General features: G+C 48.0%; 6 protein-coding genes across 6 annotated transcripts; 2 read left to right on the forward strand and 4 right to left on the reverse strand.

Moving 5' to 3' along the window:
- Positions 1-142: 142 nt before the first annotated feature.
- On the reverse strand, positions 143-787 carry cwc21 (U2-type spliceosomal complex subunit CWC21; the record flags this gene model as incomplete). Its single annotated transcript, XM_057250444.1, has 1 exon — positions 143-787. The coding sequence occupies one exon, from the start codon at positions 785-787 to the stop codon at positions 143-145; it is 645 nt and encodes a 214-aa protein (XP_057114876.1).
- A 1,521-nt stretch (positions 788-2,308) lies between these two features.
- N7479_002748 (mRNA-binding protein PUF3) lies at positions 2,309-5,168 on the reverse strand (the record flags this gene model as incomplete). The annotated part of the gene is made up of 5 exons (XM_057250445.1): positions 2,309-2,431; positions 2,470-2,726; positions 2,777-4,861; positions 4,914-5,070; positions 5,127-5,168. The coding sequence occupies 5 exons, from the start codon at positions 5,166-5,168 to the stop codon at positions 2,309-2,311; spliced, it is 2,664 nt and encodes an 887-aa protein (XP_057114877.1).
- Positions 5,169-10,443: 5,275 nt separating this feature from the next.
- Positions 10,444-10,980, forward strand: N7479_002749 (uncharacterized protein; the record flags this gene model as incomplete). The annotated part of the gene is made up of 1 exon (XM_057250446.1): positions 10,444-10,980. The coding sequence occupies one exon, from the start codon at positions 10,444-10,446 to the stop codon at positions 10,978-10,980; it is 537 nt and encodes a 178-aa protein (XP_057114878.1).
- Positions 10,981-12,097: 1,117 nt separating this feature from the next.
- N7479_002750 (mannose-ethanolamine phosphotransferase GPI13) lies at positions 12,098-15,416 on the forward strand (the record flags this gene model as incomplete). The annotated part of the gene is made up of 2 exons (XM_057250447.1): positions 12,098-12,315; positions 12,419-15,416. 2 exons carry the CDS (start codon positions 12,098-12,100, stop codon positions 15,414-15,416), a joined length of 3,216 nt encoding a protein of 1,071 aa, XP_057114879.1.
- A 3,182-nt stretch (positions 15,417-18,598) lies between these two features.
- On the reverse strand, positions 18,599-19,794 carry N7479_002751 (glycoside hydrolase family 16 protein; the record flags this gene model as incomplete). Its single annotated transcript, XM_057250448.1, has 4 exons — positions 18,599-18,767; positions 18,831-19,312; positions 19,376-19,653; positions 19,704-19,794. The coding sequence occupies 4 exons, from the start codon at positions 19,792-19,794 to the stop codon at positions 18,599-18,601; spliced, it is 1,020 nt and encodes a 339-aa protein (XP_057114880.1).
- Positions 19,795-20,438: 644 nt separating this feature from the next.
- Positions 20,439-22,787, reverse strand: N7479_002752 (fungal specific transcription factor domain-containing protein; the record flags this gene model as incomplete). The annotated part of the gene is made up of 6 exons (XM_057250449.1): positions 20,439-20,877; positions 20,931-21,163; positions 21,217-21,633; positions 21,684-22,000; positions 22,083-22,582; positions 22,657-22,787. 6 exons carry the CDS (start codon positions 22,785-22,787, stop codon positions 20,439-20,441), a joined length of 2,037 nt encoding a protein of 678 aa, XP_057114881.1.
- Between the last annotated feature and the right edge of the window lie 772 nt (positions 22,788-23,559).

Consider the following 23,559-nt stretch of genomic DNA (forward strand, 5'->3'; position numbering starts at 1 on the left):
AATAAAAAGAAAAAGAAACTTGTTCATGCAACCCTGTTTCCATGATAATCCCACATAACCCTAACACCGAACAACACCATTACTTGAGAAGAAAGACAAAAAGCCGCAGAACCAAGAAGAAAAAAATAAGTCAAGACAAAATCTAATCCCTCCTCTTCTCCCGATAATCACGAGAACTAGAAATCTCCCCAGTCTCCCGATCCTCTCTCAATCCAAACGCCCGGCGCAACCTCTCCGTCTCCTCAATCTTCGCCTCAGCAAGCTCATGAACCTGATAAGACTTAAGATTGCGCCTATCCCTACCAGCCCCAGCCCCAGCAAAAGGCTTCTTGAAGCCGGAATCTCCACGCTTCAAGTCCTCCTCAAGCTCCTTCAACAATCGCTGCCGAATAGTATCACACCGCTCATCAATCTCCTCTTCAGTAAGAAGCTTCTCTTCCTCATCCGCCTCTCCGTCCTCACCACCTTCTTCCTTCTTGCTCCCACTCTTGCCCTTCTTTTTATCGGCTGCCTTTTCTTCAATTCGCTCATTCTCTTCTTCCAGTCGCTCCCGCTCTTCCATCACCTTCACCTCGATCGCGCGCTTGCGGTCGTGCTCAAGGATCTGCTTGTCCGGCACGCGCTGCTTGAATGACCGGTCCATTGGCCCGCTGCCGTTTGCGCCGCTGATGGGTGGGTATGGAGCGCCGTAGCCTGTGTTGCGGGGTTTGAGGAGGGCGGTGTTGCGCTGCACGTAGCCTGATGTGCCGCTGCCGCGCGGGGTTGTGAGGCCGACGTTGGAGGACATTTTGGCAGTGGTTGGTGGTTTGGTTTGATTTGGAGGTTATTTGGTGATATGGGGCTTGATTGAGAGCTCCTTTGGTGAATGATTGTATATGGTGGTAGTATGATTATTCTTGTAGGTTTGTAGGTTAGGTTATGATTTTGCGGGATAGATAGCTCAGAGCTAATTTGGATGCTGGCTGGATGTAGGTTGTTTCGAGATCGGATTAGGAATTCAGCGATGGCGGGTAGATTTCTCAACACCTCGAGTTTTTATCCGTCGATGCCCAGAGGGATAATGCTGATCACGGAGTCGAGGTATAAGTAGAAGTACAGATGGAGTTTCCTCAAACTGCATCAAAATGCGCCGTCTTATCGGGAATCACGGGATGGTGATCACGTGGGATATGATCTATATAGGTCACGTGCTCCATTCATCACAGAGGGATCTTGAGGCACTGAACATGCTACGATGTGTGAACGTATTGGTATGTTGTAGGAAACTACATCATTTCGAATAATTCTAGATGATACTTGAGCAAATTTAAAGTCAAGTCATAATGCATTGATAATACAGCCACTAGCAAGAAAAGAAAAAGATAACCACGAGAGATTATCAACACGGCATGACAACCCGGAAACAAGCGAGACGAAGTCCACAAGACCCGGTAGCTATTACAAGCTCCCCAAAGCCACGCAGAATCGTTTATGCTGGCCGAAAAGCACTAAAGCAAGAACACCTTGACAAGAACACCTTGATGCGAAAGGATAGCCGTGGAGCTCGGGATCGAAAACCATAGCCATGAGTCGAAATATGTTGACTCGGCTAAGGAAATAGCGTAAGGAGATGTGTGAAAGGAAGTAGAAGTAGGTAGTTCTGGGTAGATCATGCAGATGCCATGGCAGGAGGTAGCTGCTGTGCAAAGTGATTGATTTGATTCATTTCCTGGTATTTTCTGCTGGATTCGAATGTGAATGTGGAAAGTCCGGGACTCCATGCTATGGCATATGCGCTCGGGAATCATGAAGAGAGCGAAATATCAGATCCGTTCCCCCTCTCCGAGCTGGTTGCCGATTTTTTCCCCATCACAGCCACCTTAACCCCGTGACAAAATAAAAAATAAATGGAAGAAATGGACAGAACAAAGACGCCGGAGCCATATCGATTCTCGGACCTGGATCTCATAGCGGGAAGCATTGACAATGATTCACAAACACAGTCGTAAGAATAAATGAACATGTCAAGGAAGAAACAAGAACAAATAAGGTAAGATAAGAAATAAGTCGACGGTCCGAGATCGAGATCGAGATCAACCCAAGTCAATAAAGAAATAAAGAAATAAAGACATTCCAGGCCCTCATAGTTGCGCCGTCAAAGCCATGGTCAAGTAGGGAAGAATCACATAGACGTTGGTAACATATATCCCGCCTGATTCCCCTGTATGTATACGCCCCGTATTAGATAGAGAACAAGAATTCACTCGGCTCAGATCAAGTCAGGATTAGAAAGATTATGTTAGGCGAGCAAGGTAAAGTGTGCAACGAATTAGTGAGCACTAGTGACATCGACCGGGACGGTAACACCGGTGTTGCCTGTCTCGGGACTCGAAACCGAGGTCACTGTGCTCTTGGCAAGGCTCTTCGACTCGAGGGTGGTATCGACGGTGGTCTGGGCATCCGTCGGGGGAGGTGTGGGTGGTGCGTTACCCACGAAAGGGGCCCGGGGCTGCTCGGTAGGGATTGAGCGCTTGACGGGTTGAGGTGAAGATTTGTGGGAGTGAGGGGGGTGGTCGAGGTGGTGTTGGACAGAGGGCCAGTCGCAGGAGAGTTGGGGTCAAAAATGAGCTTCTCGATGGCGACAATCTGCTTGCCATAGCTGAACTTCTTCAGCTGGCTGAGAAGGGGCTTGATCTGGTCGATGAGGGCTTCACGCTCAGCATCTTTCAGTTGTCCCAGGACTTTCTCTGGTGGGGAGGTTAGTATAGTATACAATGAGGAATGTGGTCGAACTTACGAATGACATAGTTGCCATACTGGTCACGCATGAGACCAAGAAGGGGGCTCTCGCCGCGGTCGTTGGTAGAGGTTAGGGTGCTGATGATGTGGATACGCTCATGCTCCGCACCAAACTCAATGCTCTTCTCAACAACGTTGCTAGCAAACTTGTGCTTGGAGTAGGCAAGGAGCTGTCCCATAACAATGTCGATCATGCGAGTGCGGTCCTTCTCATCGCCGTTCTCAATAACGTGCTGGATGACATAGTTGCCAAACTGATCAGGGATCAGATTGGAAGTGCAAGCGTGAAGCTCGGCCAAAATAGACTGCCGGTCGACCTCCTCGCAGTGCTCGAGCATTCTCTGAATCACACGGCAACCATAAGGATGAGCGGCAAGTCTGTTGACCTGGCCGCGGAAGGCATTGATAATGAACTGGACATATTGCGAAGGAACACGCTCAATGGCTTTCTGGATTACGTGGTTGCCATTCTGGTCACGAACACACTTGAGGACATGGTTCTCAAGTTCCTTGACCATCGCAGCTTGCTGGTCGGTCAGGATGTGCTCCAGGGCTTTCTGGACCACTCGGCATCCGTACATCTGGGTCGACAGGGCGAGAACATGGCCACGCATCTGATTGGCCAGGATCTTCTTCTGGGTTTGGTTACCGTGCTCGAACAACTTCTGAACAACGTAGTTACCAAAGACATCTGTCATCAACTGAAGACAGTTGGGCTGGATTTCGCGGAACACCTGTTCCTTCTCATCGCTATTCGCGGTCTCAAGCTTTTGTTGGATGAAGCGAGAGCCATGCTGGTCACCACTGAACTCAACCACATGGTTGTAGATGTCCTTCAATTCGTAGCGCTTGTTTCCCTTGCTGTTGGCCCTGAACTCTTCTAGGAGTGGGCTGCGGACGACCTGGGTAGGGTCGTGCTCGCGCTGAGTCCGCGACACCAGAGCAGCGGCACCAAGACCACTAAGATGACTAACTGGGTAGAATCCGGAAAGGGCATTCAAACGAGAAGCCTGGTAAGCTTGGAAATCGTAGGAAGGAGGGTACTGCATCCGCCCGGAACCTTGAGCGAGCTCCTGCTCTTGGAAGTTTCGAAGCCGGCGTTCAAATGCTGCCGCTTGGCTTTCATTTGCACCTGCATTGCGGAACTGCCCAGACGCCCCATCAACTCCGGTGTAGATTGGGCTGTCCATGCGAGCATAGTCCGAGGGTGAGATAGATCCGGTATTCGCAGCTCTGGATCGTGCCTGGTAAGCAAGTTGCAGCTCCTGTGCAGCCTCTGCGGTGTATCCAAGTGCCTGGTAAGCGGCTTCATTATTCTGATACTTCCCGCGTGGGAAGGTACCATCGAAGGATGCATGAGGAATAAACGAGGGTCGCTGGGCGCCTTGGGATGCGAAGTTGGCTTCGTTGAGCTGCAGCTTGTTGAAGCCGGCGTTCAGATCGGTGTAGCGGCCATCGATGCTGTGATTGTCGGAGTAGAAGGATGGATGAGCGGAGTGGGCGGGACGTTGGGTGGCGAACGAAGCGGAGTTGTGAGAGGCGTGAGACAGTGCGCTGCGACCCTGGGGCGGAGACACATGCTCGCCAATTCCGGATCCCAATGATGCCATGCCCATTGAGGCACCTATGACATCCCCACTCGCACCATCGAGTGGGTTCGCGAAGCCAGTCTTCACAGGGAAAGTCGCTCCTACAGGGCTGCCACCGAGACCAGTCGTGTTCATCTGTCGTCGGCCAGCAAAACTACCGAAGGAGATGCCATCTCCGGATGGGGACACGCCTTCCGATCCAGAATTGAGGTAGGGGCGGTGGCTAGCGGTACCAGCAGCGGTGTTGATGCCGGTGGTGCGGGGTAGGGCAAAGTAAGAGCTATCACTAGCTTCGTTGATAGCAGGAGCACTGCGGTCATTGGCACGGGTCTGAGTAGGGGATGTGGCAAGCCCTCTGTTTTGGAAGGAGGTGTTCGCGTTGACAGTGCTCCAGGGTAGGTTGGCACGTCCTGACCAGCCATCCGACTCTGATGTAGAAAGGAGGGAACCCGATCCTGACTTCCCTTCGAATGCAGTCTCACTGAGATGTTGATCTGCAAACTTCGTCAGCCTATCCCAAGTCGCAAGCGGTATATGATCACTCACCATCTCCGAATCCTCCCAGGTTGGAATCGCCCCAGATGTTGTTCTTCCAGCTAGCCTTACTAGCCCCGAAACCCTTACCGACACTGTTGCTCTGAGATCCGCGGTTGCGATCGTTCATCCCGGATGAACTCATGTTGGAAGCCCGGTTTGATCGTGCCTAGATTCGCTGTTATTAGGGGCATTCCATCGATCGACACGTGAATAGCCACTCACGTTGTGTACGCTGGTTGCATTTGCGGCCATAGTAGAAGCCATCCCAGGAAATATCCGATCGGCGGAACAGTAATTCGATATGTACTCGAATGGTGACGATTATTTGTAGGTGGTTCGGGAGGTTGTCTCGTAGCAATAAATCACAGAGCTGAGACGATCGGCCGATGCTGTGTCGACCAGTATTTGCAAACGGGCACCAGGCACCAGAGACGGCGTACAAGAAAGAATATAAGACTGCGATGAGAGAAGGCCCGTGTTAGCAGGGTTTGGGTCATATTGGGCAATGTTGCATTGGGATGCCAGGCTCGTGGAAAGGTACAAGGGTACCTAGGGTCTCCAAGTCTCTGAAAGGGAAGGCTCACCAAAGGAGGGGATAGAAGGGATCACAAGAAGGAGCGAAATGAAGAAAACGAAGGTTGTCTTCTGTACTGCTCAGCGGCGAACTCAGGACATGTACAGATTATACAGCAAGAGAGGAAGGGAGACGGAAGGGAGGAAGAGCGACGAGCTCTGAATGAGGCGAGAAATGCTGAGTGTGGCAGGACGGTCGATCGAGCTTGACAGCGATAGAAGATGCAAGGTCACAAAGAATTGGAACGATTATTATCAACCCTTTCGTTTGCTGCAGCTGTGGGGTTTGCAAGTTGGTATCCGGAGGGTTCAGAATTGGGGAGGCGCCGCGACGTTACTCTGCTCCGTGCATGCTCCAGGAATCTCCCAGTTTGCAGATCGTCCTCCTGTGCCTTGTGGAGAGGCGATCCCCGAGAATGGTAATCAGAACGTTGGGGGACCCTAGATTGATTGACGGTAGGCAAGGGGTTGGTTGGATGTCTGAGGGGGAAGATTTTCGAGTAGCGGGAACTAAGAGTAGGATAATGGAATGCGCTCGCGCAAGAAGGATGGGAATCCGGGCTTCAGTGAATCGAGAGAAGGGAATGTGGACGAGAGACAAGGCACGGCATTAATGTAGTCCAGCTGTCACACAGGCGCCAGCATGACAGCCCAAGGGTTTTTTTGGTGGCTATTCTTTGGGGGGGTAAGTTGGTGGTGAGGCGGTGATGGAGGGAGAAAAAAAAAAGGAAAAGGTCAAAAAGAAAAAAAAAAGAGGAGGAGGTTCAAATAAAAGGACAATTAATAAAAAAAAAAAAGTGTCACACGAAAAAAGAAGAAGAAAAGAAAAGAAAAAAAAGAGCAGAACAGAGTCAATTGGATAGATAACAAGAAGAAACTGGATGATTTCTGGCAGATCAGCCGCTGTATTGCTGGGTAATACGATGACCATATGAGAAGGTCGATCCTGGCTGGGAGTTGGTGGTACTTAGAATTAGGTTAGAGTTTAGCTGTGAACCTAAGTATCTTTTCAGCCATCCGTTTATGGCGCATGTATGTGACCGTCACCGCGATCTAACTCCCGGCGCTTCTTTTTTAGCCTGGCCCCATCTCTTTGTCTTGTTTTTACCTGAATCTTTTTGTTTATATATATCACAATATATACATGTATACATATTTCCTATTGAACTTCATTCCATTACATTGTATTACAATCTTATATCTTTATACGCTTTCTTTTTTTTTCGCCTCTTACACTGCCCTATTAGGTAACTAGTCACATCAGAGCTCTCCCATGGTCCAACTTAATACATCAAATAGTCCCTGGAACAGTACTGAATAGAGCATGTAATAGGAGTGAACGAGCAAACCTGAAGTCACCATTGGAGAGGTTTAATACTTCGGCCAAAACTTCCTATCCAATCCACCAAAGAACTCCCTATCTCTGTGTTGACCATGGAACCCCTATGTAGAGAAAGAGCATACTCCCGAATGGAGCCGGTGCCTGATATACATAGAGAAGAAGCTTTTCACTAGAAGGAATGAGGAAAAAGGGATTCAACTCCCAAGCCAAGATTCTACCTTTTACTACTAAATGAAGCTTCTGTATAAATTCTCGGCACCTTATATTAAACATTAAAGGTTTCTGGAGTCCGATCGGGGGTCCACTAAGCCCCTCCCACTTTAGCCTCAACCATAAGTAAGGTACACTCTATATATACCTACGTTGATATATACTATACTATCATACACTATGAGATATTAGATCTCCAGTTACTACACTTTATCTCTAAACACCTCGTATAACATCCGGTTGGATCCGGAAACATTCTTGAAAGAAAGAGCCAAGGGCCCGCCACCTTTCTAACTGTGGATTACCTGCCATTCCAGGATTGGCAAGGCGTCTCTCGTTGGCTTACTTTCTCCGCCTGGTCAAGAACTCAATGGGCCGAGGGGAATTTGTTTCGCTCTAGTGTTTTGGCTTTTTTTTTCTTTTTTGTTTATGTTCTGTCTGTTTTTTCAACCCGTGTGGCCGTGCGTTGGTATTGCCCTCCAATCCCTTGATTCTCATCAATAGATCAATGATCAAGTCAAACCCCAACTGCGAGTCCTGCAATATTATCACACACGACCATAGGAATACGCTTCGAGCCCTGAAAAGATCCAGATTCAGAAGAATTATCCGCGGGAAAAAAAAACGGGTTCACGACTGGGTAGACTTCCATAGACTCGGCCAGCCCCTTGCTTCGGCACATCGTCACACTGACCCTTGGATCAATCTGTAGGTGAAATTGTAGGATGCAACCTGCTGAATCACGAGACCCAGGTGCTCATTGTCCGGGTCAGACGCCCATAGAAATAAAGAGCTAAAAAAAAAAAAAAGGAAGGTCATTGTTTATGTGTTGGTGAATGTTTGCCGTCAACGTGTGGGTGTCCAGTCATTGTAGTGTAATCTCTCCCGGCGATATTGGAAAAAGGCCGAGACATCGACTGGCAAAGGGAGAGTCATACAGCTTGTAGGCTGACAAGGATACTCGCCTTTGGGTCCTTGCACAGGGGTTGCACAGGTCAAGTGTCAGGCTATCACTCGCAGAAATCTTCCCCGGATCTGATCTCTGAGGGGCACTGCCCGCCTTGCGTCCAACGCCCGTAGGCTTAGGCACACTCATTGGACGCAAGCGCAATGACCGCTGGCTGGCAGAGAAGAGGCGTTGGCCGTGTTACCAGTTTCCGGGTACTGGGTTGTTGTTTTTCCTGTAGTGATCGTCGTTTCTCCGGATTTGTGAGGTATCGACTTGTGTGTTGGCAGCCCCTGACCGCGTTATAAAAGATGCAGAGTCTGTACACTGTGGGCTACGATATATGCCAAGATAACCTTGGAACGCACCTAGGACATGTCAGTCGGTGCAGTTGACTAATTTCGGTAGTGGCGTTCTGGTTGTGTTCTTGATCTCGAGTGCCGGGTCCTGGTAGTATCAATAGAAGGTCGAAGCGAGTTTTTTTGTAGAGCATCAAATCCGGACTCTCTACTCCGTAAGTCCCAATATGCCTCTGGTATTTTGGATTGATGGGGAATTTCTACCTGGGGGAAGTGACTTAGCTTTAATTGATATTGCCGCCCAAGCCTGATATATACTTCCATTGATGTCTCTCATGTGTCAGCCCACTAGTCAAATGCCCACGTAAAAACTTTAAGTACAGACCACTCATCATATTATATTTTGCAAATCGGCATACAAATATTGGTTGAGGAAGGCTTAAAAAGTGAACTACATATCCAAACACAGACATCACGGACGTCCAGCCCAGAATCACGTCCAAATATACTTCATGGAGTATATGATGAAGAAATAGTTCTCCTAGTGTCAGCTCTTCTAGCACCAGCCTGCCAGTAATTAAGTGCGAAGAAAACTCAAAAAGTCACGCACCAAGTCAACTTGTACTGAAAACGAGCACTTTACTTGTGGCACCGGGACCGCGTGCCGTTGTGCTGTGCTGTGTGTGCCCGATGTGGCGGCAAAATCCAAGCTAGAAGGATACATGCAGCTCAGGCGATTGATATATCCAGCATGTGGCAAACAGTGCTTATAATGATATCGCATGTCAGATCAATGAATACTCCATACTATAACTTGAATGTTTCATCGTGATATACATATCTAGCATGTGAGTGAGTACTTTTTGTATGTGTCCACCCAGGCTGGCATCCGAGTGCTTTACACATTAGTTTATTTTCAATTAATCCAATAGAGACGGAATTAGATATTGACTATAGTAATCATTTCAGATTTGAAGAGATTCAATAAAAAGAATGTACAGAATACTAAATCATGGTTGATCTTCAGCCTCTTCATGGACATCCGTTACATATATGGATATACTATATATATATAGATCAAGGACCAAGTCAACTTCACCCAAATGGTATGATAATTTAACTGCTTTAAACCCATCAATTTATTCCTAACTTTGTTTTTGTGTATTTTTCAATAAAAAATGGTTGCTATTTACTTCTACTAACTGTCATGTTCCGCTGACGCGTACTAGGGATTTGTTTATATGTCTCAAAAATCAGGTGCATAGGATGTAATCCCACCCCACAGATATTTGAAACACTCATTTCCCACTTAGGTTTGCACGATTAATGGTCTTGAGAGAGCATAAATCATGTTACTATGTACATATGTATGTATGTATGTAGACAATTAGCCTTTCTTTGATTGCACCGTAAGCCCAAATTCGGGTGATACTGCTTGTGTGACTAGACTAAGCACTAGCCATGACTACTTATGTTTTTACAAAATGTTTACTCTTGAAGATTATGATGTAAATCTACACTCCCTCTAGGGCTTGAGGCTGTTTACTCGGGACTCTAGCATATATTTATGCGAGTATATCAGCGTGAACCTCAGGGGAACCAAAATAAACTGGCATAGTTCAGTGGAGCCACCTGACCAATGAGAGGGTGTAAATTGCCTCCAGAGGGCCCGTCCTCCAGGCACTAATCGACTGTGATTGGCTGACTCCTGTTGCCAAGAGGCCCCGAGCAACCATCTAAGGAATAGCGCTAAGCTCTGAATAGCTTAGCTCTTCACTAACAATAGCAAAGGGTTCTAGGCCGGCAACCTGTCTCCTCTTCTCCCCTTCCTCCCTTTTCTGTTTTCCCTTCATTCTCATCCATCCCCTCCATTCTTTTTCCTTTGCAGGTGCCAGCTTCACTCTTTCAGCGGCTCACTTTGCTTTCCATTCTTTCTTAACTTAACTCACTCTCGTTTTCGACTCTTCGCTTCTTTTCGATCCCGCCCGTGACCGATAATTTGCACGCACATTCCATCTCGCTTGACTGTTTCCCCGGGTTCATTCTGTGACCTCTGGAATCAGAAATCGACGATCACATACATATCCGTCGACTTCCGATCATATACCTCTCAAATTCGGTGTCCAAAAAAAACCAACTATCGACAACCAACAACCGACAAATAACAAGATGAATAACCTGTTCTCCCGCATCGTTGCTCGCGATGACAGCGACAACAATGGTGGACTCTCAAACACCATGATCGACCTACTTATCGCTCTTCTCGTTCTCGTTCTGGTCTCCCTTGCTCTGGTCGCTGGTCTGCTCGTCCTCCGCCGCAAGCGTCAGTCTCGGAAGCAAAACTTGCTGCCAGTCCACAATGGAGAGTCTCCCAACAGACGCCGTCTAACTATTTCCACCAATAAAGCCGACTCCATCCTTGTCTATGATGAGAAACGCAGCCTCATGGAGAATTCCTACAGCCCTCCACCTAGCCCTGTGCCCGAGATCCGCATCACTTTCCCAGAGGAAGAAGATGCGAGCGGCAAACGTACTTCTGGCCGCATGGTTATTGTCCGGATCAGTGACGCGGGCAGCGTCGGTCTGGAACCCTGCCACGAGGAGCTTCCTCCCTACCAAACCACCGACACCGGTCGCTTCCAGTCCCTGGACATGGAGCGGATGGGTGGATTGAAGGAGAAAGAGGAGACAAAGACATATCATTAAAGGCGTGTTGTCAAACCAACTTTTGACTGGCGTATACCGCCCGCATAGCGCTCAACATCTCTCGAACCTTCGACGACTTTTCAGAACATGACGAGTACCCTGTCAAATATCTTTTTTGCGATTCCACTTCTTACATACCCCTCCTTCCCTGATTTGGCCTACGTGGCTTGCACATATGCCCTTCAGTTTCCATGCTGGTCTCACTAAAAGCATACTGTTGGAATATCCGGTTTTTATAGACAGACTCATGGGTACTCCGCACTGCTTGGATCCCAATATCCATCGAAGCTGGATCGTTCATAGCGAGGGCCTGCCGATTCTTCTCTATTTGCTTTCTGGCGTTTGATTTCTTAAGCCTGGTTCCTCATGTCTCTTTCGTCCCTGCTACGTTCCTAGGGCCCGATATACATGTGACATTATTCCTGCTTTCGACTTTCTCTTCTTCAACCCCCTTTATGGGGGTCCTATTTTTATGTTTTATTGGGACCCCCTCTATTTTATTTCCCTTCTCATGTGCCTTTTTTCCCCCCCGGTACTCGGCAGCTGGATAATGTATGTACTTAGTCCTCCTATGTTTCGCCACATTTAGGCAAATCTGAAATCTATTCTTCTACCACGTGTGTGTTTTTTTCTTTTTCTGTGTGTATAGTAGTGTGGGTGTACTTTGTAGTTGTGTATCCATCGGCCAATAAGAAACGCCGACGCCGAGTTCTCCAACCCGTGGGTTCCGCGACTATCAGGGAAATTCGAATAATTTCCTTTCTCAAACAGATTTCCCCCTAATTGCGCCTTTTGTAAATTGCTCCTTTAAATAATGTGCATGTTATAGCTTCTTGATACATAGGGAAGCCGTTCGACAGAGCACAGAAAGGGGTACAGACCTCCGCAACCTTCTCCGCCCCCGCCTATACTTTTTCTCCGACTTCGATGGCTCTCGCTTGAACCGGCTCAATCGGCTCAATTGTGCTTGCTCCCGGCTTCCCTGCCCCTGAGACATACACTGTGTTCATCGTCCACGGTTCCTTCAGTGTCTCTTCGGCCTCCAGTAGCCCGATCTGCGACCTGGCGCACCAGCTTACCCGGACCTCGACGTGAGACCATACACTAGACCGTCCAAATGGTAGCTACACCACCTGCAGGGACTATGGGGACTAGCCCAAACCCCAGCGGCCCTAAAAGCGGTCTTCCAGCTGCCACCGCTCGCAGCTCCGATCAGTTGTCTGGCGGGCAGTCTAAGCGCATGCAAGCTGGTCTGTTGGATAAGAAAGCGCTGGAGCTTGAGAATGAGTTCAAGACTAAGCATTTGGGTGTGATGGGGGTTCTGACGTGGATATTGTGAGTGATTCCTTCTCAAGCCTAGTAGAGCTTGAGTTTGAAGGCCCGCTGCAGGCTTGACGGGTTGAAAAATAAATTTGAGCTGACGCTGGATAAATGACAGACTCTTGCATGTCGCCGGTATTTATCTGTTTACAAAAGGGTTTCTCCTCACGCGCATGGTCCTCGAGGATAAATCAGCATGTGACGTACTGCCTTTCGAGGACGTTTTGGCTCAACCACACACGACAGCCCTGGGGAGTAAACAGCAGAAAGGCTGCTGGCACGAGAAAACTTTTGACAAAGCCGTTGTCATCATAATCGACGCCCTCCGCTATGACTTCACTGTGCCATTCGCCTCAAAGGGAGAGAGTGACACAGTCCACCTCTTCCACAACAACATCCCTGTCCTCTACGAGACCGCAGTGGAAAACCCCGCCAACGCCTTCCTCCTGCCATTCATCGCGGATCCCCCGACAACCACTCTGAACCGCCTGAAAGGCCTGACTACCGGAACCCTGCCCACCTTCCTGGAGGCAGGCTCTAACTTCGCTGGAACCGCCATCGACGAGGACAATCTTGTAGCACAGCTGCACAGCGCCGGGAAGAACCTGGTTCATCTCGGCGATGATACTTGGCAGGCGCTATTTCCGGGCTACTTTGATACCAATCTCACGCATGCGTATGACTCGTTCAACGTCTGGGACTTGCATACCGTCGACAATGGCGTCACGGAGCATCTCTTCCCGCTCCTCCGGCCAGAGAATAGCAAGAAATGGGATGTCATCTTTGGCCATTATCTCGGCGTAGATCACGCAGGTCATCGATATGGTCCTAACCACGCTGCCATGGCATCTAAGCTTCAGGAAATGGACCGTGTTATTCGCGATATTATTGCTGCACTCGATGATAAGACTCTTCTGGTCGTCATGGGAGATCATGGAATGGACATCAAGGGTGACCACGGCGGCGAGTCTGATGATGAGGTTGAGGCTGCATTGTGGATGTACTCTAAGCGTGGCATCTTCGGACGCACAAGCAAAGATACGATCCTCCCGCCCCAATCCGTGCGCGATAGATTCGTGCCTCAGATCGACCTCGTACCGACGCTGTCTTTGCTCCTTGGAATGCCCATCCCATTCAATAACTTAGGCTCACCTATTGAAGAGGCTTTCTCTGGCGCACGTGGGAACAACTGGGCAAACCTGGCGACTGTCAACCGGTTGACTGCGGCCCAGGTCAAGAGATACCAGCGCCAATATGCGCTTGCTAGAGGTGCTGGTGATGACGAAGAGGCAGCTTTACTCTGGACTGCTGCAGAAGAGGAGTGGAAGTCTACTTCCAAGGGCTTCACGTCCAAGTCGACCGCTGCTCGCGCTAGCAATGAACTTTACCGCAAGTACCAGCGTCACACTCTTGATATCTGCCGTGGATTGTGGGCTCGATTTGATGTGCCAAGTATGATTCAAGGTGTTGTGATTCTCTTTACTAGCATTGTCTTGTTGATCATCTATGCCCGAGGATTGAAGACAGATCGAACCCAACTCACGTCCCGTCTGCTTCGATTCGCAAGTGTGGGTGCTGGCGTTGGTGCCGTGGCTGGTTCTGTGTTCGGCCTGGCTGGCCTGACTGAGATGTCTATAGTCGATGGAGCCGTGCTGCTGGCTGCTGCCGGAAGCATCCTTGGAGCCACCCCCGTTTTGGTCAAGCAGCCTGCGAACCTGACCCTGCCTCTTCCGAACGGCATGTGGGGATGGCTTGCATTCTTCTTTACCGTTTCTCAGTCTATTGGGTTTGCCTCGAACTCGTACACCATCTGGGAAGATGAAATCCTGCTATTCTTCCTCACTACCTTCGGTGTGTGCGCGGGTGTCTCGTCCATGCGACAGAAGCAGACCACAGACCGCATCTTGGGTGTTTATCACTCCATTCTGTTCGTGATCCTGGGCCGAATCGCGTCTTTCTCCCGCCTCTGCCGTGAAGAACAAATGCCTTTCTGCCGCTCTACGTACTATGCTTCATCGGCTTCTTCCACCTCCGCTCCCTGGCAGCTTGCCATTCCTTTCCTGGTCACCCTATTTCTGCCCAGCGTCGTACGGTCCTTCTACGCCGGCTCCAAGTCCTATGAAGGTGCCGCACCACCATGGATCGGCTTTGCCTTCCGCTTCGGTCTTTTTGTCACCTCAGTATTCTGGATTCTCGAGGGCGCCGACGACGGCGAGTGGTTACCCTTAAGCAGTGAAACCCTCAAATTCGTCCGCGTCTTCCTAGCCCAGTTCGTCCTCGCCCTCGCGTTCGCAGCAGGCAGTATAGCATACTTCTACTCCAAGCCCTGCGTCAGCATCAATGTGATCAAACCCACTGAAGACCCCAACAGCCCGCCGGCCCCTATAATTGCCGGCCAGCAACAAGGTCCACGAACAACGGTCACAATCCTCGGTTTCGGCAACGTCTACGGAACCCACTTCTGCTTCCTACTCCTCAACTTCGCCCTCGCCATCATCCTCATGCAGAAGCCAATGGGCCAAGGCGCCATCGCCCTCCTCCTCTGGCAAATCCTCTCTCTCCTCGAAATCCTCGACACAAATAGTCTAACCATGACAAACTCCTCCATCGGCCCCGTCATCCTCGGCGTCCTTGGTTCTTTCTACTACTTCAAAACAGGCCACCAGGCTACCCTCTCCAGCATCCAGTGGGAAACAGCCTTTATCCCCCTCGCAACAATCCAATACCCCTGGTCCCCAATCTTCGTCATCCTCAATACATTCGGCGCCCAGATCCTGGCTGCCATTGCTGTCCCCCTTACTGTCCTCTGGAAACGACCCCTCCAGACCCACGACCGTGTCCCCGCTTCCAACCCGAACAAAAACCCCGCCACACGCATTCTCTCAGATGTCGTACAAGCTGCTGGAACCCATATTCTCTATTTGGCGACTATTAATCTCGCCACGACTATGTGGGCCGGCCATCTCCGCCGCCATCTCATGCTCTACCGCATCTTCAGCCCTCGCTTCATGATGGGCTCAGCAGTACTGGCTGTTGTTGATGTTGTCTTGATGATCTTTGCTGTTGGCGGTGTACGCTGGAGTACTCTCAGTGTTGCTGAGATCTTTGGTTGGTGATGGTGGCGTTTTGAAAAGGATTGATGTGGTCTGGGGAATAAACGTCCCAATCTTATATGTAAACACAGAACTTGCATGCTTGTGAAGTTCTCTCCCCAGATCTCTCTTTCCCTCGCTCACTTATCATTCTTCTCCTACTGCCTACAGCCTATATACATCACAAACCTACCCATCCTTCTTGTCCTTCTCCGCATAACCTGCCTCTCTGTATCACATCTCCTTCATTTCTCTTTCCTATTTCTTTTGGTTCGACTATGTGTGTCGGTAGTTAGATACTTTACTATAATCGTGACTACGGTCTATTAAATAAAAAAAACTACAATAAAGATATTAGATATCCCCTCTAGATATATGTATCATAGCTCGCAACTAAAAGCAGTGTTCAATTTTGTACTGGGATAAATATCTCTTATCTAGGGTTCGGGACATATAAGCTCTGGTTTGGCACGATCGGTGAGGCAAGGACAAATCAAACACAGGAAAGAGAATGACGTAAACACAAAAGGACTAGGCCCGGCAACACAAGCCCGAGTCAGGTCAGAGTAGGAACCCGAGTTAGGCCAGTCAGGCTTGACCAACCGACCCACACCAGGTCAAGGCAGAGTCAGACAAGAACGAAGCAATACCACGCCCTACCCAGCAAGGTCAGGGTCAATAAGGCCGACCAACACGAGGTCAAGCCCGACTAAGATCAGCTAGACTAAACTTAAGCTAGCACTGGATTGTGGAATCAAAGAAGGTTAATGATATTATCTGCAGCTACGGACCCGGGGTAATATACCCCGGTTTTCTGCCGGAATAGTCCGCCGGAGCGGATCTACCCTGCACCCGAGCCTCCTGCACACCACATCAGAGGACACAGTGGATGAAACCTAAAGCAAAAGCACCCAAAAAATCAAATCAAACAAGCCCAAACGCAGCCTGGTTGTTCTGGGACACTCTGTATGTGGGCGCTAACATGACCATCAGGGAATGACGGCCTGCATGAGGAAAAGGATGAGCGAATCCACCATCCCGGCTGGTTCTGGGGTAGGTGGTTGAAACAAAGAACAACAAAATGATCACGTTTCAAAAAAAAAAGTCCTCATCATCTGTTCCATCCGAGAACTCCATGACTTCGGGGTCTTTTTGTTGAAGGCAGCCCGTAGACACGAGGATGGCCTACAAACCGCATAGGTAGTCTATGTCCTTGGACTGCGACATTCGCAAGCATCGTGTGCATTTCCATCCACGTTTCTTGAACTTAGTGTGCAGCACTCTTAGTACGATTCATGTTAGTGAAGACAAGGTCCGAGCAGTGGTTTGATCATACGCTTTGGTGGATAGTTTTGTAGTGGAATCCCTAGGGCTGTGTTGACCTAGTCATCGCAGAGGTGACGGTAGAGAGCGCGGATGTCTCCAAGCATGAGCGCAGTGCACGCGGCTTAACTTGGAGGTACTCGGCGGAAAGAGAAGGCCCATCCTTTAGGGCTAGATATCTGTCTATGCCTTGGTAGATGTGAAATATCTCATCTTTTAAGTGAGTGTCTGAATGAGCCCAGCTGTTGTAGCTCGCTCTTGACGGCAGCTTCGAAAGGTAGCACTTGTTGAAATTTGTCTATGGACCTGCTGAAATTTCAGGTATCCTTGTCCCAACTGCTAGCATTGTATCAGCCAGAGAGATGGCGTGAGTCCGAGTTTCAAGGGAGCTCATACATGGGTGGTAGCATGGATGGTAGCATGGATGGTAGCGAGAAAGGCCATAGAGCCCCCGATCTTAAGAGTTCACCGAGTAGTGTAGGGCTATCGGTCGATCATCGATCCTCATCTTGACTCTTCTATTACTTCAGAATTTGATGTAAGCTCATTGTCCACTCCCAGCCAAAGTGAAAGTGAAAAGAGATGCAAGGAGTCATTATAAATACCGAAGCCGGAAAAATGAGAGCTGGGAACTGGCAAGGTCAAATGTATTCGAGGATTTATGGTCTCACTTGTAGTCACAACTCGTGTGTTTCGCAAAGTTTGACATCTCAGAAATAAGAAGATCTAGAATAACATCGAATCCCTGGGCGTCTCTATCGATAGTCGCAAGGAATATATCATTCATAACCGACCCTTCATCTCGGACGGATACATACTGGGGAATCAAGAGGCCTGGGCTTCAAGATCATGTTAATGTAATTTCAAATGATAGTGACAGGTTTGCCCACGATACATACAACCCACGAGGCCGTGAGCGAAGTATGGGAATTTTGGGGATGAAATGTTGGGGAGGTGTTTGGTGTACACCACTAGTCGTGCTAGAGCTTGAAGCCCTGGGGAATATGGTCGGTAGTGGGTATTCTAGACGAATAAAACCAGGAAAGATGAAAGACGAAGTAGAAGCTGATAGTGAGAGTTGGTGTCCGTGGCTTTTGGCCAAAGCAAAACCCTCATTGGTGATAGGCTGCTGAGACAATTGCTGTCCCCAGGAGGGGTATGACTGAGCTGACTCTTTATGCACTTATCGATGCATTTCTTCTTCGGTGACTATACCCCTGAAAAAATGGGACTAGTTCTTTTGCAACCCTTATACAGAAGCCGCAAATGAGACATCTTTCAAAAGCCACAGGGGCCACCCATAACGGGGCCGTCCATTCTAATCATCTTCACATCGGTTTCCTCTAGCACAACTGTTGGTTTGGCGATTCATGTTTTAGCCGTTGTTGTGCCAAGAATCTGGCATTGGCTATATCTAGGTCAGCATAAAGTCATACTTCATACAGTTCTGGAATGTCTCGAATAGACGTATGTGGGACTCTCTGCTAACATTCTTGGTAAAATCCGCTGGAATGGCAGACTTGGAAGATGGGAACTTTCTGTATGAAAGGCTATGAAGAAGAAGAAGAAGAAAGGAGGATGAAGAGGAAGAAAATAAAGAAGTGAAGAAGTGAATAAGGAAAGAAGAAAAGATAAAAAGAGAAAGAGAGAAAAGTGGAAAGAGCGCGAGACCGCAGGGAGGAAAGGACGAAATTACGTGAGGTAACTCCGCGCACCTTCCTAAACGGGATACACTCGTTTTGATAAATATATAATCGAGAATGAGAGAAAAGAACGCGAAATGTGAACGGGTTGTGGAAAAGAAGGAAGACCATATATCAACGTATTGATAACATCGTTAGACGGTATATAATACGATCCAACATCAGGTAACTATACGTCATCTACAAGAAAAGAAACCCTGAGACAATCGCAAGGACGGACAAGAAACCGAAGCTACCAGCGCTCAAGTTTGAAGCTGCGTTGAAAACCGGAGAAGAGGTGGGTGCACTGGGGTGAGAAACCGAGCCAGAGCTTAAAGGTCTGGCTGTGCTAGTAGGTGTGATAAGGCTTCTATTAGATTCAGGAATGTTAGATATGATAGCGACAACAAATGAAAAGGAAGTGAAAACTTACCCGACAACCGAAGGCTTGGTGGGAGCCGAAGAAGTCGAGTTAGTAGAACCAGTGAACTTGATGCTCTCATGGGAACCGCTCTGGTCAGACCAGGTGTAAGACTCAGCAGGGTTGTAGTTGACGATGGTGACTTCCTTGATATACATGGTGAAGGGGGCTTTGCTGTAGTCGGTCTCGCCGCCAGCCCATTGGATCGTACCCTCTTCATTGCTTGGGTCGCCGCCGGCCCAAACGCCGATGCGCACGTTCATGGGGGTCTGGGGATATCTGGTGCCGGTTTGCGCCTCATCGAAAGATAGCGTGCGGATGACCTTTCCATCCACAGACCAGGTGGTAGCCTCCTTAGTCCAGACTACCTTGTAGGTGTGGAATACATCTTGTGGTGTCGAAACAGGCTCCCAGGTCGCGCGATCGTATGTAGTGGTATCTCCTTTTCCGAAGTAGTTTGTCTGGACTTCGGTCGCGTCGCCTCCAACGGCTTCCTGATATAGAAATCAAGGTTAGTTATACGAAATTTAGGAGAGAATGAGTATGTAGTAATTTACCCAGTCAATCTCGTCGAGATCATCCGACTGAAGCACAATACTGCTGACGATGCCAGTGCCTGGGGCCGCTTTCATGGTGACCGATAATTCGCCGAAAAAGATATAGAAGTTGGTCTGAATGGTGGGAGCATCACCTTGCTTGGCGACAGTAAACTCGGCGCCGTTTGAGCCAGTCGTGACCTTGCCGGCAGTAGTGGTCCACTGATCTAGTCCCGAGCTCTTAGTGAAGTCGAAAGTATGTCTCGACTCGGTTGTGCCAGGATTGGGAGGGCAAGTTTCTATAACATGTCAGAAGGTGCCATGTTTTGGATTCTTGAGTGTGAGATGCCTTTCATTGGATTGCAGTCGCTGAACGTCTGGGCTGAGACTAGAGTCGCAGTGGCCAAGCCAACAGCGGCATACTTCAAGTAGCACAGCATTTGAGATATCGAATCGATATAATAATGGAAATTTTGTAAAATACGAGACGAAGAGAACGAACAAACCAAAGAGTTGAGGTTGGCGATCAAGAGTAGTGACAGGCAGTTCCCAGAAAAGACAGTATGATAGATAGCCGAATAGAAGGGAGTGGGAATTGAAGGTATTTTAATATTATAGCTATATATTCCTGCATTGATCTATCATCTGAAAAGTCAGATCTAATATTTAGATCCCCACGAATTGAGACACGTTCTTTGGTACCGGTTATTTATAGTCGGCACGAATGCCTGATGAAACTTGGCTACCTATTTTCTCTCCAATTTCACCAATAAGTCAGGATCCCGAATAATTTGACTGCGTCATTGCTAAAATTTTCACTTCTTTACCAACGTTCAGGGTCATAGGCTTCATTGGTTCGGCCATGTAGATATTGCATCCTGAAATTTCGCTTTGTGGGTACAACTTGAACCACAAAGTTTAACATCTGGATCATACCCACTCATAAGGGGGATGCCTATATTAAGTTGAACAGCCAACATCAAAACGAGCATTTGATTCCAATATACCAACTCCTAGATCGATATATTATACATTATGTTCAAAAATCCACGCGCGAGATAGTTTGAGATGGTAGAAAAGTGAATCAGTTGTTCGGGTCATTTCCGAGATCAGGGAAATCATTGTTAAAGGGCATGAACATCTCATTCTCGAAGAAAACGGGCATCTGAGAGAAATCCTCCATTCCAACCAGCAAAGACGGGGAAAAATGAGGAACAATATCAGCCGTCGAAGATAAAAATAGGTTGTCAGATACCCAAGGTTGCAATGCACTTGACTGAGACTGTACTGGCTGTACTTGAGGATCTTGAGTTGCATTTTCCTCGTTGTTGAAAACTCCCCCAGTGAGAGATAAAAAGTGGCGGAAGATGGTTCGTACTTGAATAATTGGACGGCTTGTTGTTTCAATACGGGCCAAACAATCAGTAATCGTCCTCATGAGTTTGAAGTCATCAGTATTTGATGTTGCGATGACATTGCAGAATAACACGAAATATGCGGTGGTAGGGTAGACGAGAAGTGACCTGGAGATCTAGTCAGATCTCATTCAAATTTTCATGTGCAGGCTATGGCTTACCAGTGTAACAAGGCCGCCGTGCTTTGCCTTTCAGCAGATAAACATATCGACACTAGTGAAGATATGCCCTGGTGGGCTGTCAACAAACTCTGTTTCCGTATATCAACGGACTGGTTTCCTGCACCCTCAGTGATGTGGAATATGGTGGCCATAATCGAACGATAAGCGAATTGAAGAGCGGATATTTCAGACTGAGCATCTAGTCCTCTCCATGCCGGATATGGACGCGAGATCTAAGTAATAAGTCAGTGATGCAATGAAAAATCTGCCTCTGTAGTTTTCTCACGTGCTCAATCTTGTCTTGGATTTGTTGCATATTAACCAACCAATATTTCCCGATTCCATGGGAAGATGATAAACCACCCCCAAATGAGTGTCCCCTAATGTATGGCACGACAGCAGCCTGCACACTAGCAAGACCCATGTAAATTTGAAAGAGGTCTGACGTGGGGTGCTGATGGCTGGATATGTTGGAAGTGAAGTGTCCAATCTCAATATCAAGTAAGATTTTCAATCTTCCCATCTTGAAAGCAAAATTATTGTCCAGCATATAGCACCAGGCGACACAGTAATACTGCTCTTCACTCACAGCGCCTCCTGTCTTCAGGATATTGTCAAGACCAAGACTTATACACACCCTGCAGGCAGCTTTGGTAAGCTCCCAGCATATAGTGATATCTCCAGATCCTTGATGGAGGAATATCTGGTTTTCATTAGATTCAATATATTATTTTCAGCATTGGGAATACTTACACCAGAGAGAAGCGCTTGTAAGAGTCCGAGCGAAGGACTCGTCAAGAGAGAGATACTCCGAAGGGCTGTTTTTGCTGCCGCCTGGAATTGCACCACGCTATTTGTCAATTCATGGATCAGCTCACTGTCAATTCCAGTGTTGGTGGTGGCAGTCAAGAATTTGGATGCCATGGTATTGACACAAACAGTGTTGATGAGAATGTCGTGAGCTGATCCCGTCCTACGAAGCAGAGCGAGTCCCATTTGCTCGAGTGTTGCTTCAGATATGTGCCTGAAGTAATCCCTAACAAACGAGCCAAAGCTCGCCTCCTTGATCTCTATTGGAAGATAGCGAAATTAGCCATTCTCCTCGCTTGAGCACCGCCAGTAATAAGGCCTCAGGAGATGAGGGGTACCTACCTTTCAACATCCAGCTTAGTAATTCAGCAGAAGGGCTTCTTGTCGGCTCTTCATTCACAGTACTATCACTGTCAACGTCCCTAGGGTCCTCAGAACTCTCTGAAAGTTGAGAAGCCAGCCTCAAACCCGATTCCAAAATCTGGCGGCGATTTTTGGGGAGCCATTTCATATGTTCTAGGTGGGATTGAATGGTGGCATGGGCATCATGGAGTGAGAGGGGCTGATTACCCGGAGATGCCCCACGGGACAGTTGAGGATAGTCCAGCCTGTGATATATATTGGACATGGTTGCAGAATAATCGTGCAGTCCCGATGTTGGATTTTGCCGATTATGAGACCTTGGGGTTGCTTGGGTTGCTTGGGTTGCTTGGGGTGGCCTTTGACGTGTTTGACCTAGATTTTCCACCACTGCCAGTTGAGTGGTATTTTTGGCTCGTCTTATGACTCGCTGACGAGAACATATGGCATTGCTATCCTGACAGTTGCCGCAAGGGTTGCCTCTATCGCAACGGACCTACTTTTAGTCAGTGAAACTGGGCATACGGTATCGTAATAAAGCTCAATCGACACACACCTTTCGAGAGAAGCACGAATCACACTGAAGTAGGGTTTGAAGCGATTAGCATTATTCTCGTAGAAATTATAAGAGCCACATACTACTGGAAGAGGTGTCGGCTGCTCCTTAAATAATGGCTCTGATGACATTCTGGTAGCCAGCGAGAGATGTAGGATAGCGAAGGAGCATGCATGGGATACGAGTAAAAATGTGGTTGCTATTCTGTACTTTCGAGCCAAGGGAACACTATATATTGGAGTACAAGCCTCTAAATAATTCATATATTCCTATATATTGCTATGTTACATTGAAGATGAAACCTTTCGAGCTTAATGTTCCATAAGAAGCTTATGGTCCCACTTCATTTACGGGGCTCTAAGGGGGCTCTGCTGCTGAAGACACTTTGGTTGGACAACTATAATCTGAGGTCTTCTTTATTTCTATGTTTGAACTATGATTGAACTATTTTTATCCTATTCTATTGTTTTATACGTATATAACTGTGCTAAGCCCCTGGCGGTTCGCTTCGGATGGCTCCGTGTGTCTTGGCATGGGCATGTACAGCCCTATATAGCCCATACATTGGATATAGTGTATAGTGGCCTATTATTAGCTATGCCGAATGTTTTTTCCGGCTCTAGAAACTGTGAGGCAACGTGCATATAATGTACATTTGAAACTGTTACTTCAGTACAGCAGGGGTAGCCTATTCATGATGTGTGTGTAGCTAGGGCACTCAGAGGAGATACATCGAGAACTACTAAATAGCAGGATCTAAGGATTTCAGGTACATTGAGGATAGATGAACTATCTGAGGAAACTACAACCAAATAAAAATTCCGACAGTGCAATCCAAAGGTAAACTTACAGCTCTGCCCATGTGGAGCCCTTACACGAGAGCAATTAACTGTCCGGCGCCCG

Source organism: Penicillium vulpinum (genome assembly GCF_028829585.1).
Source record: "Penicillium vulpinum strain IBT 29486 chromosome Unknown utg000001l_segment0_segment0, whole genome shotgun sequence".
NCBI classification, from domain to species: Eukaryota; Fungi; Ascomycota; class Eurotiomycetes; order Eurotiales; family Aspergillaceae; genus Penicillium; species Penicillium vulpinum.